At 41.0% G+C, this 17575-nt stretch overlaps 1 protein-coding gene across 2 annotated transcripts in view; it reads right to left on the bottom strand.

Moving 5' to 3' along the window:
• asip2b (agouti signaling protein, nonagouti homolog (mouse) 2b) overlaps nucleotides 1–17575 on the bottom strand; it is a 40151-nt gene that overhangs the window by 2252 nt on the left and 20324 nt on the right. Inside the window, exons 2-4 of one of the 2 annotated variants that reach the window (XM_049597516.1) lie at nucleotides 14220–14375; nucleotides 13990–14121; nucleotides 79–152 (exon numbers count right to left, since the gene is read on the bottom strand). In XM_049597516.1, the coding sequence (XP_049453473.1) occupies nucleotides 79–152; nucleotides 13990–14095 (180 nt within the window). In that variant the 5' untranslated portion in view covers nucleotides 14096–14121; nucleotides 14220–14375. The remainder of the gene's footprint in view (nucleotides 1–78; nucleotides 153–13989; nucleotides 14122–14219; nucleotides 14376–17575) is intronic. The other variant, XM_049597517.1, reaches the window with a different exon arrangement.

Raw genomic sequence — 17575 nt, 5'->3', positions numbered from 1 at the left:
CAAACTGAAAAATTAGTGGGCACACAGTGGCATTACATGACATATAAAGGCAGTTTAAGAGGAACAAAGAAAGCTTACAGGAGTGTGACTTTCCTGTGGTGGAGAAATCTTTCGTCTCGCAAACAATCGTCTGTTCTTTCCTTGGCTCCAAACTAGAGTTGAAAACAACAAAATATGTATTACTGTTAAAAACACCCAATAAACATTGCTCATTAGAGAAATATCTGTATTTTGGTCATGGTCAATTCGTTTTTCCTGAAAAACAAAAACCTCACCATACTCTCTTGAGACCTATATTCTGGTTTTACACAAACAAGAAGCTTCGGGGTCATTCTTCTCTCTTTGCTCTGTCAGGTCAACAGTTTGCCTCACAAGAGAAGTAAGCACATATTTAATACTATAAGCCTATGTATCTTCTGATAGGTGTTCAAGGTTTGTCCTGAGGTCGTCTTCCAGTCAGATGTTCTTGGAATACCTGGTCCAGGAGGCACCCTGCTCAGATGTCCACAACACTTCAACTGGCGTCTTTCAATGTGAAGGTGCACTGGTGCTACTATGAGCTTCTTTCGGATGTTCAAGCTGCTTTCTGTCCTCTGGGAATTGGCATCTAATTGTAATGAATAGCTATGGGAATCGAGTAGCTCGCAATACAATCACGATAAGTTGCCCATAATAATGATGCTACCACGAAACAGCAATTCAGAGATACTTGATAGGATCATTTGTAACTGAAGAGGGAAAAAAATACCCCCAAAAGGCAATTATGCCTCAGGAATTATGTATCTATTTACTGCATAGTGGTGTCTGTTTCACCGAATTTGATATCTGAGATGAAACACAAAAATACAAAAAAGTGCAAAGAAGGTACACCAGACCGGCATCAAAGAACTAGCGGCCATGAGTGTGGCATCGCCTCATGTCGCCTGTGTCTCGGCCAAAAAGTTGCACTTCAACACACCGCAAAGACTATAGCCAACTGCCAACTATAGCGCGAACATTCGGAGTCTGCATGAGACAAACTCTCTCTCCATAGCAGTAGACAGTGGTAGTCTGTATTCATCATTCAAAAAGGGGAACGGGAAGACCCACAGGACAGATTCAAAATGCTAGTTAGCCAGTTAGCACAACCTGATGCTGAGAGAAGAAATAGGCTGACCAAACATCCTCTTTTGCCCGGACATGTCCACTTTTCACGTCCCGTCTGGGGCGTCCAGGGGTTTTTTATAAACTGATGATAATGTCCGGTTTTCTGTGTGTTAGTGTGTGTGTGTGTGTTAGAGTGCGGCACGGGCAGCATATTTCTGTCCGAACCCGAACCAAGCCCGACATTATTTAATGACCAAAGCACTGAGTTTGTGTCACACATTTGTTACGGTTACAGGCCGGGCGTGTGGAGAGGCAGACCTCCGTGTTTGAGACGGGAGCGGGAGGTCCAAAGCTTCCAGCAAGAGGAGATGGAGACATAAAACAAAATAAGATAAAATAGGAAAAACCTGTCTCCCTCTTTTATTTTATTTTCAGCGTTTAATCAAGGCGGAGGTGGGCGGCTGGAGGTCCGAGACTTCCAGAGAGGGGAGAGGTAGAAACAAACAGCCAATGTGTGTGTGTGTTATGTTCAGGTGTTGTCACGTAAATAACAGCGCCCAAGCAATAAACAGGACAGACAATAGGATTTTATTTATTTTTACACTACATTTTCACTGAAAGCTGACCGAATCCGACCCGAGCCCAAATACAATTTATAGCTACATTTTTGACCAAACCCAGCCGAACCGGTACCGTCAGGCTGGGATCGCCACACTCTAGTGTGTGTATGTGTCCTCTGTTTGGGCCTATCTGAATTTCTGTCTTTGAGAGATATTATTTTGTAATAAAACTGAATTTTCTATCCATACGTATAAATTTTAAATATATTAAAATGATAAGGCATCTTTGAGTAAACTGCGAGTATCATTTAAGTAGGCTATGTCATGGCCGGCCGAGTGTCCTCTTTTTTGGAAATCAAAATATGGTCACCCTACTGTATTGTCGTGTGCAGTAGCTCCAGGGGCAAAATAAAGCAATAAAAGAATCACATAACTCAACCACAATTGGACAGATAAAGCTCACATGAATTATGAAAACTGGGACCCCTTCTGGACCCAGTACTTGTGGTCTGGCTAGCATCCATGAGGCAGGCTTGGGGTTTCCACCACATAGGCTAATCACCCATAAGGAAGGAGGTAAATATTCAGTTCAGGTTCACTGCCGGAGAAATTGTTTACAGAAACTGTATTTTAATGTGTGGATTTTAAGCTACAGTGGATGCACATTATCCTCTGAACAGGCCAAGAAGCCTCACTGAGTTGACAATTTGGCTGCCTTTCATGTGGGTTGACCTTTGAGAGGCCTCCCTTGATTAAGTACTCAAGAGTCTGTGCTTTCTTGGCTTCTTTGATTAATGGCCATCCATATGCAACTACTGGAAAATGTTTTGACACTTAATCAGATAATACTACAGAAACAGAAGTGTGTTTACAATTTTCTTTTTTATCTCATCCCTAGCCTCCTTTATCTGTCAGTGCGTTGGCAGAATGGTGTATTACTGATCATCTGGAAGTTGACATCCACTCCCTCGCATTCTTGCTGGATGACAGTGAAGATCAGATGTAAGCTATTCGGGCTTACATAAAAGGGCTCATTAAGCAAGTTAGTCTTGGAGGAAGTGATGGTCATTAGTCAGTTGTTAAAAGGGATACATTGCCTGCTGACAGCTCCTCTGTTTTAATGTGTTGGGGATGATCTTCTGTGGTAATGTTAAACTCTGTAAAACGTCCTTCTGCTATAACTAAAATATCTCTGCAACAAGTGGAAGGATTTTTATGATTTTTCCTGCAGACTTTCATGGTCCCCATAGGATAAATACTAATGAATTTGGTGACGCCCTGACCTTTCCTCTAGCGCCACCAGCAGGTTAACATTTGGGTTTTTGAGTGAAATGTCTTGACGACTATTGGATGGATTGATATCCATGTTGCTGTAAGTATGTAATAACTTTGGTGATGGAGCATCATTATGGGGGGGTTGGAGGGTAGCTGGGGTTGGCAAGTCTGAGGAGGTGGGTTTTGAGGGCCTTCTGGAATGCTAACACTGTGACGGCATATTTTTTATTAGGTGTGGCAGTGAATTCCACAGAGAGGGGGCAGCAACTGAAAACACCCTGTCACCCCAAGTTCGGTGGTTGCTCCTGGGTATTTGATGGAGGTTGGTATCAGCAGAGTAGAGATAACGGGAGGGGGAGTACTGACAGAAGAGGTCAGAGAGATGTGGAGGAGGCAGATTGTTAAGGGCCTTGTAGGTGATGAGGAGAATCTTGAAGTGCGTGTGTTTAACCGCTAGTCAGCTGAGGTCGTGGAGGACTGGGGTGATGTGGTCATGTGAGTGGGTTCTGTTCTGTACGTACTGAAGTTTACTGAGGACAGTGTTTATGGTGCCGTAGAGATGCTGTGTGATCACCATAGACTGTAAAAATAATGGACGGAGCTACTGTGACGTCACCCATTGGTTTATAGACTTATTTGTGGCTGTCAGGCCTTGAGTTCGGCATTACGGCTATCGACTTCTTGGTTTTTTGGGGCCAGAAGTTACCGTATTTGGAGCCAAGGACACTGTTGGGAGACAGCCTGTCACTCCAAGTGGCCCGCCCATAATTATGCATAGGTTTAATAAAATGTATATAGATGAGATATAAAAAATTCACTCCCTATACAATTGTCACAAACCAAAACGTTCCAGGCTGTAAACCTAATCGGGGGTGACTGTGGCTCATAGGTTGATCCACTGATCGGAAGACCGGTTGATCCCCAGCTCCTCCAGCCTCCAGTCAAAGTATCCTTGATACTGAACCCCAAATTGCTCCCAATGGCTGTTCCATTGGTGTGTGTGAGAGCGTGTGAATGGTTACTCATGTATGGTAGCCTCAACCTCAATTGTGTGAATGGGTGAATGTGACTCCTAGTGTCAAAAGCGCTTTGAGTGCTCGGAAGACTAGAAAGGCACTATACAAGATCAGTGCATTTACCACTGAATTTATGCTATGAAGTTGGGGATTTTAACATGGGTGTCTATTACCCCTCTTCCATTACCACTTTTGGCCACGCCCAGTCAAGCAATGGCACGCCAATTTCTCTTTCCATTCCATTTCCGCACCAGAAATTGACCGTCTCTGCAGTAGGGCCAAAATCCGACTGCCTGCCCCCAAAGCCGGTAGCTGGTGACGTCTCGCCGACTGCAGCCAACATCAGATGATCCCCTTTCTCCCCTTGAAACAAGCATGTGTTGCAAGACTCAACTCACATCTATGCAGGAGACCAGAGAGAAAGGATTTTTTTGAAAGTCTCTCTGTGTGTTCAGCTCTCAGTACTATTGTAGCTTCTCACTGAATTTCTGTGGTTTGGAATTAAAATTTCTCTCCTGTGTCCTGTGTTTACTTTAGGTATCTGCTTTATTTTACTGTTTCATGTTTGCTTTCAGCAGCATAGGAGTCTCATTAAGTCTCTGCTGTTCATTGCTGTATTTTGCTGCTTCACAATAAAATCTTTTATGCCGCAAAATAACGAGTGACTTTTATTGCGCAGAAACGATAGGAAAAGAAATGTGTTTCTCACCCAGCCAGCAGAACTTTGTTAGAAGCTTTTCAAGTCCACTAAAACCACAGGGAGGAGGCATCAAAGCAGAAACAGTCACAATGAGATGTTCAGTGAAGAGCTGCCAACAGGTAAACTTTACTTGCTGAGCTGTGTGATGGAAAAACACTAAAAATAGCGAGGTTATCGTTGATGTTATCAGTTTAAGACCAACTTCAAGCTATTGTAATGGAGACGTAAATCCCTGCTGCTGTCAGCTGATGTGCCAAATCAAATAGAACCAAGCCAAGCCAGCACATGAGTATGGAAAAAGGGTATATGCAGACTGACTGGTGTCTGGAGCCAGCCTCACTTCCATGTTGACTTAATTTTTCAGCCCCCAATGTTGCCCCTAGGTGACGATCTGTGCTGAGGAGAGTATGCTCTCGATGATGGCAGTGCACTGAGGGAGGAGGCTTTATTTTACTCTAAATGTTTAAAGATGCCTGAGAAAGTCTTTCCTGGTCTGTTTTTGTAATGTTGCCTGTATTGATTGTCCAGTTGAATTTTTTGCTCATGTGTTCCAAGGAATCTGTATGAGTCAGAGATGATTATAGGTTCTCAGAGGATGGGCTTAGGGGTTTTGGAGAGGGGGCTGTGCATGAAATTTAAAATGAGTTCTTGTGTTTTAAATGTGTTGAGCTGGAGGTTGTTATCGAGGCACCAACTGGCTGCTCACCCACTCCTGAAATTGGTCTTAGTGGTTACTGATTATAAAACCAATTATGGTTGTGCTGTCTGCACACTGAAGAATAATAGCTGAGCTGTGGAAGGAAGTCAGGAGGTTTTCATGGGTATGTTTTGGGTGTAAAATGAATTCAACCAATCAGGTTCTCTGCTGAATAATGCAGCAACATCACTACAGCAAATATCCTGGGGCATTTAACCAGCAAACTAAAAACTGTAGTTATAAAGTTGACAGAGGAAACAGAACTTTTAGCTCCTTAAATAATCGATGAAGTAACACTGCTTTTTGTGTGTAAATGTGCACAGCGTCTCTCTTAATGGGGCGTCGGACAGCAGCTCTGCTCTCTGATATGTTCTGATTTTAGAGAAAGTAATAAATATTTTCCCCATTAACGATGTATTACTTCATCCACCTGCAACCCAGCCATGCATCCTTGTGTGTGTGTAACAGAGAGTATGCACATTGTGAACCCGACTATGAAAGATAAAACTTTGGGCCAGGGTTTTTGTTGGTCTGCACCTCATTTTAAGACCTACACAGATGGGCACAAGTTTATCACTACTTACACAACATGGGTACAAGCTGTGAAAATGAGAACTGCATCAGTCTGAAACTGGCAATGACAGCTGCGTCGTGACATGCACCACTCTGGGTGTCAGATGGGGCCTTTCGTCCGGTTAGATTTTTTTGTGTTGCTATACAGAGTTGGGTATAACTATATAACTATACTTTTTGCAGTAACGAGTAACATAACGCATTAGTTTGCTGTTTGAGTAATCAAATACTTAAGTACATTTTCAAACAAGACATCAGTTACTCCCGTTACTTTTAGAATGCTGGTCCTTCAGCTCTGAAACAGCAACGGCTGTCGTTTGGTTCTAATAACGGAGATAACGTTAAACCTATCAGTCTGAAAGAAGCCACGGAGCTTGTGGCTCGATACGTGGTCGGAGAAATGCTGCCGTTGTCTAAATAGGTGGAGTAGGACTCGCTGACAGACATATTTCAGACTCAGGACTTGCATTACGCCTGGTACACGCTACACGCTGGTACTCACCAATTATCCCCGGTCATCTTTCACGGCGTGTGTGATGTCATCGGGTTATCACTATTATTTCACTATTATTTGAGTCACTGTGTGTCTGTTCATGTGCCAGCCGACATGTTGTTGTAGTCACCCAAAAGCATCAGCAGATGGCAGGAGCTACATTTGAAGCGCCCTACGTAAACTATCAAGCTACTGTATCTTCCACAGGAAGTTCTGACAAATGTTTCAAAATAAAAGCCTATTTAGAAAATGGAGGGATTCTCTCAGCCGAGGTTATAAGGGCCTTTTAATTTGAAACAAGTGTTGAGTTTGAAATGATGGTGCGATATGTTAACTTTACAAAGACAACAGAGCAGATAAAAAGTAAATCTATAAACACACAGAGGGATTAATAAATAATGGACTGTCTGTAATGTAGTTTGTTTCAAATGAAGCTGAGAGCCTCTGCAGTTGTGGTGAGTAAAAGCCCCGCCGCTATTTGTTAATGTTATTACTTTATGTCCGACCGTGAGGATGTACCATTGTTTGCTAGCTTGATGCTAATGACAGTAACGTTAACTCAGCAGGTTGACAAAGTGCCTCTGCTGTTTCACACCATCATTTCCCCCTTTTACTCTGTGTGGTAACATCCCTAGAGGAAATATTAAAAATGCTGGGGTGTTGTTGTCATACAGTTGTCTACGGCAGCAGATCGTTCTGTGTCTCTACTGGTCAAAGTGACGGCTGTGATGGGAGAATTGGATCTCAGTGAAGGGCAAGTGGTCCATAACTTTAATTTTGGAGACAAAATAATGTAGGCTCAGCGCCCCGTGGTCCATTGCCCAATAGGAAATGTGGAATACTCAAAAGTACTTTAAAAGTGCTTGAGTTACTTTACTCAGGGAGTAACGCAGTAAAGTAACTGGTTACTTTTTAAAAAAGTAACACAGTAACGTACTTTGATTACTTTTAAAGTAACCCTTACCCAACACTGTTGCTATATAGCAAAATAAAAAGGTGAGGAAATACATGTCTCAAAGAGGTTTGACTTTAATAATACCTAACTGTAAATAATATGGTAATTGAAAGGTAATTCTTGATCCTGTAAACAGTAGTTTGATGGGAGAAAAAGACTTAACTTAAGGCCCTATTTACTACCTTTTCCTGGAGCTTTCATTCACATGTCATGTTCCTCCTCAAAGGATAGTTTGCTCAGCTGTCATCAGGTGATCATCAAAATTCCCTTTTTAGGTCATGTGCTGTCAGCTGAGTGAAGTGAAACAAATCAAATCAAATTGCCATGATAATTGTCTATTGAAATGATTTTTACTGACAGACAGTTGAGTCATTGATGATTATCTGCTAAGACTGAAGGCTGAAGGCAGCTAAGCACTGAAAATGGATCGTGACTCTCGGTGATTTGTGCACCTAATATTGCCAAACAGCGCTGAAAACAATATGCAGAATACCATAAATGTTTTGTTTTTTCGTTTCAAGTAAATTAATTCAGATCATCTGCACAGATGGCAATAATTTATTTCATATGAAGCAGTTAAAAGAAATAGATTGTCAGTGTTCCAATGGAAATCAACTTGATTTGGCTCAACACCTCCTCTCCCCTCTCTTCCATTCTTTTGATCATCACGAAAACAACCTACATCAAAGTCAGAACCACTCATCTCAGCACCTGGCATTTTTTATTCAGTGTATCAAAATATATGATTTAGAACATAGACACAACGGGAGGTTACAAAGTAAGCAAATCAAAAAAGACCCTCCTTCTTGGCTCCAACCTCTGTCCTTCTGCCCTGTGACTAAACGCTGCTGCCCTTCTGTGTCTGATCCAAAACCTCTGGCTAGTCTTTGGCCAGATGTTAAAACTTATTCGTTGTTTTGCAGAAAATATCTTCAGCTCAGTGCTGTTTCATGCCTCTCATCCTGCCGATGCCAAATCACGCTTATATCTTGACTTGACCACTTGAAATACCACATCTTCTGAGGAGCCAACATCTGTCTGCACAACAAATTGTGATACATCCATTTTTCCCCTCATGTTTTCCAGTCCTGTCCATGTTTTCATCCTGACGGCTTCTCTTTAGTATTAATGTTCATGGTGTGATTGGCCTAATTCAGTGTGTCTGTGTGTACCTGTTCTTTCCTACCAGGAAAGCACAAGCTAAATCACAATGCTCAAATGCTTAATGGTAGGGGAGAGCCTAAAATGTCTTTCTCTTGCTACGTAAATGTCATCATAACATCATCAGGTTGTCATGTGGTCAGAGCAGTGCTTAACATCCCTGAGAAATAGCAACAGGATCCGTCAGCTCTACAGCTTTATTACTTAAATTGTGTATGTACAATGTTATATATACATAAATTAAATGTCTGTTTTTGTCAGTAAAACTTGCAAATATATTTGGACTGTGTGGCTATAACATAGACTGTAAAGCTTAGTTTTGGTCGTCAAGGAGTCAGTGCACAATTAGTTTATTATATTCTAAATCAGATAGAGACTCTATAGTGTTTGAGCAACTTCCATCAGTCAAATTCGCTAATTATATCGGTGTAATCAATATATTTGCCAACAAGGAAGGGCACAAATGCACCAGCTGCTACATCCAGTAAGTTTTAATAATTCATATTGGGTAAAATTCTCAGTCATCCAGGTTACGGTATTTCTAAGTGCAAGCATCTGTTTCTATCTTAATTTCATACCAAGGCTATGATTAGATAATGTAACATACTCAGTTCCATATCGTTGGCAGCTGCACTTGCTTGAATTTCTGAAAGACATTTCACGTCTCATCCAAGAGGCTTCTTCAGTTCTGACTGACTGGTATGGAGTTGCAGGATTTCAAACCTTGTGCGGGAGTCTCACATATGAGTTGCTGACCGACCCAGGTCGTTAGGTTTGGATCACCTGGACCCAGCTAACCCTGAAAACACATGCCTCTCTTTGATGAGAGGTGAAACATCTTCAAGAAACTCAAGCAAGTCCAGTTGCCTATGATGCAGCACTATATTATCTGATCACATCCTTAGTATGAAATTAACGTAAAAATAGTTGCCTGAAATATTGCTAATTTACCAATTTGCTCAATGCTGTTTTTGTAGCCTGGTTACAACTGTAGCTCACGTAAAGTCTCCAAAAGTAGATCAGGAGCCAGAGCCTTTAGCTATCAGGCTCCTCTCCTGTGGAATCATCTTCCTGTTACGGTCCGGGAGGCAGACACCATCTCCACATTTAAGACTAGACTTAAGACTTTCCTCTTTGATAAAGCTTATAGTTAGGGCTGCCTCAGGCTTGCCCTGTACCAGCCCCTAGTTAGGCTGACTTAGGCCTAGTCTGCCAGAGGACCTCCTATAATACACCAAGCCTCTTCTCTCTCTCCTCAGTGACTGAAAAGTTGGTTCTTCACTTGTTAACACTCATGTCCTGTTACTGCATCTCGCTAACTTGGCTCTACTGCATGTCACTAACTCGGCTTCTTCTCTGGAGCCTTTGTGTTTCACTGTCTTGCAGGTTAACTAGTATTATTCGTCATGCTTCTACTGTTATGCCCTGCATCTCTCTCTGTCTCTGTCCCTCTCTCTCTTTCTGTCTCATTGTGTCATACAGATTACTGTTAATTTATTATGCTGATCTGTTCTGTACGACATCTATTGCACATCTGTCCATCCTGGAAGAAGGATCCCTCCTCAGTTGCTCTTCCTGAGGTTTCGACCATTTTTTTCCTTGTTAAAGGGGATTTGTGATATTGGACTTTATAAATAAAATCAAATTGTATTAAATTGAATTGTTAAAATCAAGACACACATGCACTTAATTTGTAACATGGGATAACGTCCACTTTTGGATTAATTCCTCATGACTTGTGAGCTCAAAAAACTGTAAGTGGTTTATGACAGTAGAGATATGTAGGTCCTATACCTGAAAATATTACATGTGGGTAAAAATATCATAAAAAGAGTAAAAGAGTGAAATATTTTTATATATTATATAATATTATGGCAGCTCCTCTCTACTTAATGACAACCTCACAGTATTGTTTACCTGATCTCTTCTAGATGAAATATTTAAGCACAGTTCAAAATACTGGATGCACTTAAAATTTGAGCTGTTGAGCTGATACAGAAAATGTGTTGTGCAGGACTGACAAGTGCTCTAACGACAAACATCCATTTTCTCACACAATGAAAAACACATTTATGACATTGTGGCACAAAAAAAGGAAACACACAAAAAGACAAGACCGGGCAGCACAGTGCAGCAGCAGCAGCACAGTGTACGACCCCATCAAGCCAGCTGCCGTTTGGATTTCGATTAGCGTCTCTATTACAGTACCGATTCTTGGAGCAGCCAAAAGAGGCATTACAGCAACACTTTATTACACATCATATATCAAACAAGTCTTGTTGAATATGTGACCTCACCAAAGAGGTCCTAATATCATTTAAAAATTTCATAGCAAACCTATTTCATAATAGGTTTGCTGAGAAGCACAATTGATTTCTGCTCAAAATGTTCCCATGAACATATTTGAAGTGCTTGCACATTATTGTTCAGGGAAAATCAGGTCAACCAACATTGTAACACAATGAAAATGTCAGTTTTAAATTCATAAATTAAATGAATAAATCATTCCCTTCAGAGGTTGCTGCAATGTTCAACTTAATCCTGTTGAGGATGGCTCTGATTATGGCCATGTGAAATTTGAAGTTATGAACTAACGATTTCTTCATATTTGAACTGCCATAAAAAGAAAATGTCAGTGTTGGATTTCTTTTGAGAAAAAAAAAATACCCCAAATGATGAAGTAAAACAAAATTTGTTGCATGTAAAAAATGGTGCATGCAGTTTTAAAAGTTATACACACCAGTGCACACAGAAGAAGCATTTTAAGCTTTATTCAAGTCTACAGTACCTGTGACAAGGCAAAGGTATTGGGTGTTGTCAGCCACACCCAGCATGATGTCACAGTGCACTGACCACACCCTCAGTGCAATTCCCTGCGGCAAGAACTAAAGCTGTATTAAAGCTGCATCAATTAATATTTTCATTGTAACAATCGGAAAGATAATGTTTGTGGTAATTTTACAGTCACAATGACGTCACTGTGTGATTCGCTGTCGCTACTTTATGTCTCCACACCAGCGATGGCTGAAGGCATTATGTTTTTGGGTTGGACGGACGTCACATTCTTGTGAACACGACATCTCAGGAAATAATTTTAAATTTAGCACAACTGTCCACTTGGACTCAAGGATGTACTAATAAGATTTTGGTGGTCAAAAGTCAAAGGTCAAGGTCACCTTGGCCTCACAAAACATGTTTTTTAAAAAATTTGATATCTCAAGAACAGCTTAAAGGAATTTCCTTAAATCTGGCACAAATGTCCACTTAGATTCAGTGATAAACTGATTTGAATTTGATGGTCATGGGTCAAAGGTCAAGGTCACTTTGGCCTCACAAAATATGTTTTTGTTCAAACTCGTGAATTCATACACTAACTATGACAAGATTTCACAGAAATGTCTAATAGGATATAATGATAAAGTGTGACATTTTATACACAAAAGGTCACACCATTACAAAGATGACATCATAATGTTCTGCAAAAACACTTTTTTGGCCATGATTAGTGTCATATCAGGAACAGAAGGGGAGACATTTGGTCAGACACTGAATTGGTGATGCTTTGCTGATTGTATAGATCTTCTGTGCTGCCGGGTTGAAGATGTGTTTGAAGAGTCCGTGTTGTCACAGACTAAACTATGAGGAGGAGATCGGACACAGAGCTTGAAAAAAGAGTGAGTACTGAGCTAGCAATCACCAGGTGGCCAGAAACACGACTCCAAATGAATGCAGATGTTGTTTTGTGTCCACTGGATGTGTGTCAGCCACTTGCTAACACATTTGTTATGTCAGCTTCAAGACTTTCTGCAACTCAAACCATCAAAGAATAGAGACTGAACCAAACCAATATGAAACCATAATCTGCCCAAATCAAAGCTGTGGAAACCTCAGGATCAGAATCTGTCAGCTGTCCAATTATGTGCTTTAAAACTGTTTTGCCTCAGAAATTATAAAATCATACCAGATGCAGCCGTCATGGTTTAATACAATGTGCACGGTTGGTTAAATAACAAAGATAATACTTTAAAGGATCACGACACCCACAAAATTACCATTTCAAAAGCAATCAGTCATAGTGTTTTCACTCAAATATGTAGTAAACTTTGTTCTTCACGCATCGTCCACATGGAAAACAGTAAACACATTGATTTATTGATTTTATTGGCGACTGCGCTTATGGACAGCAAAACAATATCAAAACATCTGTTAACAAACTCTCACACAACTCGTGCAGCATAATTCAGATCTTACTTATCCAGTTGTACTGTATGCTCGGTGCTTCACAAACACATGCATGCTAAACAAAAACAAAACAAAAAAAGTTTTATTTTCAGTTTAAAAATATTTTTTCTTTATGAATTTAAGGTAACACTGCATGACTGGTTGGTTTATAAAGCTCTTAATGGACTTAGTCCTGCCTATTTATTAGATTTTCTGTTATTGTATGACCCCTGGCCCTCAGGTCTTCTGGGAGTGGCCTTTTAATCATCCCACAAGTTAGAGCAAAAACCAACGGTGGGCCATCATTTCAAAACAATGGTCCACATCTGTGAAACAGCCTGCCTGAGAGCAAACTCAAGACCTACCTTTTTAGTCTGGCTTTTTATTGAACTTTATGTCTTTTTTATTTTGTATTTAGGCCTATTACTATTGTGTATTTTTCAATGCATTTATTTTAAATAATCCGTTTTTCTAGCTGAAATATTCTTCATTTTTGTTATTTATTGACTTACTTACTGGCTGATTTGAAATAGTTTCCTGTTTTAAGTCTTTACCCTGCCTCTGGTGTTCCCCACTTTGTGCTGCATTCTGTTTGTATGTAAAGTTTAATTGATTGATTTACAGATGGTCATTTTGTGGGTGAAATGTTCCTTTAAATCGAAGCCATTTTCCAATTTTTTTTTAATGAATTATATGATCATTATTATAGTAAGGTTTTAACTCCTACTAGAACCTGCAATAAAGGCTGAAAACTAATAGATTTCAACATATAAATGACACATAAAGAGACTGGGTGTTGATAAGTGTGAGTTTGACAATCGGACTTAGAAATATTTGCATTAGTGGGAAATTCTAAAAAAGCAATACCTGTGTACAGATTAATAATTATGACTGTTTTTTGTACTTTTTTTAAAAAAAAATAATTAAATAAATTAATTAAATAAAAATTAAACCATGAGCAATGAGCAACCTCTGTTTCTCCGCCCTGTATATATAGTATTTATTTAATAATTTTACTGATTACTTGCAGAACATGCCCATGGATACTTTTGTATTGGCATGATAGAATATAGAAATAAAAAAATCAACTATGAGACCTACATATCTTTAATCCGGTCATTATGTGTCTTTATATCATGAGCTGCATCATTTTCGTTCACAGTGCAGAATTTAAACGCATTTATAGAGGCTCACAGTAAAACAAATTATCTTCACTGATTAAACACATTATTGAAAAAAACGGAATCCTCACCTGTGTCATTGTCACTCTTCCTCACATCTTTCTTCATGTTCTCTGCCCAGGACAGCGGGAGCACGAGCAGGAAGAGGCACAACAAGTGTCTGCCGGTGATCTTCATAATAATGACGATGATGATGATGCGATCTGTTTAAAAAAAAATAAAAAAAAAGTCTCACATTAATAAAAATAAATAAATCCCAAACTGTCGGATGCAACGGGGAGGAATACAATCTATGACTTACGCACTTCTCCTCCTGTAAATCCTCGCTTGAGCTCCCCCAGGTTCCTCTCTGGCTGTGAGGAGGTTTATCTGCCTCCACCGCACCGTGAGTGACGAAGACCGAGACGCGGCGCCCCCACGTGACGGGCCCTACGCACGGCAGGAGATGACTGTTGCCCTGGCAACAGACAACAGATCAGTCCTAGAGATTGGAGATCACTTTGTGCCAGAGGAAGATGGTGGATTTAGTGATTAGGGGGCCCGAGGCAACCCCACCCACCCCCACCACCATCCTGCCTCATTCTTAAAATAATATATTGGATCTATACAGCACTTTTCTGAATACTCAAAGACGCTTAACAAAGAACAGACAAAAATTCAAAGATGAAATAATTCATAAGTAGGGAAACAATGCAGAGAGGGTGGAGAAGAATGCAGGCAGTTTTGGAGAGGTGTGTTTTGAGGGGGAGTCTTAAAATCTGGGATGTTGAGGTAATCTGGTGCCGGCCCTCTGACCGTCCCAAGAGTCAGAACTAAACATGATTGAGCAGTGTTTTGTTATCATGCAGCACAGACCTGGAATAACTTCCCAGATGATGTTAGATGAGCCCTGACTTTGACCACTTTTAAGTCAAAGCTTAAAACATTCCTTTTTTGCACTGCCTACTCCACCTTGTAATGACTGCAACCTTATTTTTAAACTCAATTTTTATATTTTATTGCTCTGTAAAGCACTTTGAGTTGCCCTTGTGCATGAAATGTGCTGTACAAATTTGCATTGGTTGGTGGGGGCAGAAGTGATGATGAGGAGTTTGAAGTGAATGCACTGGGGGACGGGGAGCCAGTGGAGGTTATGAAGGACGGGGGTGATGTGGTCACGGGTGCGGGAGTGTGTGAGAGGACGAGCAGTTTCTTGAGTGTTTTGGATGATGGACTGTAGAGGATAATGTTGCACTAGTCTGGAAGTGATTATTGCGTGGATGAGAGTCTGCAGCTGAAAAGGAGAAGGATGGACGGAGGAGGGCGATGTTTCGGAGATGGATGAACGCTGATTTGATGATGTGTTGGAAGATGACACCAAGGTTATGGACATGTGGAGCCTTCGATAGAGAGGGAGAAGTTATAGGTGGATTTGATAAGAGATTTGGGATCAATGATGACCACTTCTGATCCGTCACGGTAAAGTTCGAGAAAGTCGATTTGAAGCCAGGATTTTATTTCAGTGATGCAGTTAGTGAGCAGCAGTAGTGATGGCTTTGGTGGAGATGTGGTGCTGAATGTCGTCATCGAAGCGGTGAAACTGAAGTCCAGGACGACCATGAGGGAAAATGTACAGAATGAAGAGAAGGGGGCCAAGAACTGAACCTTTAGGGACATTTGGGAGAAGGGAGCAGAGTTTATGCTGATGATCTGCTATCTGTCAAAGAGATCGGACTTGAGCCAGGAGAGTGGTGATGTTGAAAGCAGTTTCAAGGCGGGAGAGAAGGATTGAATGGATGATGGTGTCAGATATTGCACTCAGGTCAAGTAGGATGAGGATGTTGAGGTTGCAGGCATCAGAGAAGAGAAGGTTGTAAGTTTGAGGAGGGAAGTTTCAGTGCTGTGGGAACAAAAACTGTAACAGCGTGTAACCTCCTTAATGTTCTCATCTTTTCACTGGTAGAGAACATTAAGGAGGTTACAGATGTCATTATTACTGTTTTGTAGCTTGGCTCTTCGTCCTCTTCTTCGACATAAACATACCAGTGAAATTAACTTTTCACATGTTGAGGTTTGCACGTAAAACTAAACTAAAAACACGTTTTCTCTTATGACATATGAATTTAAGTTACATGCTTCTTCTGAACATGAAATCAGGTGAAATGTGAAATGTTTAAGTTCACATGGCACAAGAATGCAATTCAAAGAACTTTTTTCGTGAAGGATCATTAAGGTGGATGCTTGGTGTTACAGGGTTATTGCACAGGGTTTGCTCCTCCTGACACTGTGACAGCCTTTGGAGAGAAACTGTTCTTGTGTCTGGTTATTTTGGCGCTCTGTAGCACCTGCCAGAGGGGGGAGTGTGAACAGGTTGTGTTCAGGGTTTGAGGGATCTCCATCGTTGTTTCCTGCCTGTTTCCTGACTCTGGAGGTGCACAAGTCCTGGTTTGAGGTCTGGCTGCTGGCACCAATTACTTTTCTGCAGTCCTGACTTCCTGTTGTAGTCCGAAATTTCACTAATTTAATTTCATTACTGCCTATATCAACAGTAAAGTGTTAAAAGTATTTTTGCTTGTTAAAAAATATACATTTGTAAAGGTTAGGCTACGTTTTTGCAGAATCAAAAGAGTGAGCTAATGAACTGACTTGATAAACATCCTTCCTTGTCAAAACTTTACGCCTACATTACCCACAGTGCGACCCGACTGTAGCAGCAGAAGTAGCCTCGAGCCACAAGCCTCAAACAGAGATGAGGAGCAGACTGCAGAGGTTTGGTAAGCTCAGGAGTTCCCCTTCAGCTAACATCTGATTAAAGTAGAAATATACGTACAAACAAAACTGTGTACAATTAAAATAAAATCTAACTGAATAAGATAAGGCTTAAACACTGCTTCACTGCGGCTCGAAGCATCCCTACTGTTGCCATGGTTACCTGCAGTTTCCATGGCTGGCCTTGTTTAGGGCCCTGTAGAGCTACTGTACAAAAAGCTCTAAAGAAAAGTAGTGAATTCAGATGTAAATGTCATGATGGCAGGATAAGGCCCACGTGAGGCTGCTTAGCTTACACTTACATCTGTAGCCTCCACCCCCACAGTCCTCAAATCAGATCTAATCAGGCACCTGTTTGGCAGGACCATCGTGTGTTAGGCCCTTAAAACGGATTCATACTGCCTGGCTCCAGACCGTTGAATTGCTGCCCATCTCCCATTTTCTGCAGAAGTACAAAGTGGCCGGTCATGTTGGACATTCTGACAAGTTACTAGATGAAAAGCAAAAACTGAATGATGACTATGATCCACTTAGCTGCTTTGGTTCCAGGTTCCTGATATTGTGTGTGCTGGCTCACTGTCACACTGTCATAGTTTGCAAGGACATTCAAATAAAACCAAGACATTTTCAATGTTATTAGTAACACCTGTGCTTTGTTTTCCACTGCGGTGAAAGTAGGCTGACCAAACGTCCTCTTTTGCCCGGACATGTCCATTTTTCACGTCCCGTCCGGGGTGTCCAGGTTTTTTTTATAAATTGATGATAATGTCCGGTTTTCCGTGTGTGTGTGTGTGTGTGTGTGTGTGTGTTAGAGTGCAACACTGGCAGCATATCTCTGTCCGAACCCGACCGAGCCCGACATTATTTAATTACTAAAGCACTGAGTTTGTGTCACACAGTTGTTATGGT

The sequence above is a fragment of the Epinephelus fuscoguttatus genome, linkage group LG15 (assembly GCF_011397635.1).
Source record: "Epinephelus fuscoguttatus linkage group LG15, E.fuscoguttatus.final_Chr_v1".
Lineage (NCBI taxonomy): Eukaryota > Metazoa > Chordata > Actinopteri > Perciformes > Serranidae > Epinephelus > Epinephelus fuscoguttatus.
This window is presented reverse-complemented; position numbering and strand designations above follow the sequence as displayed.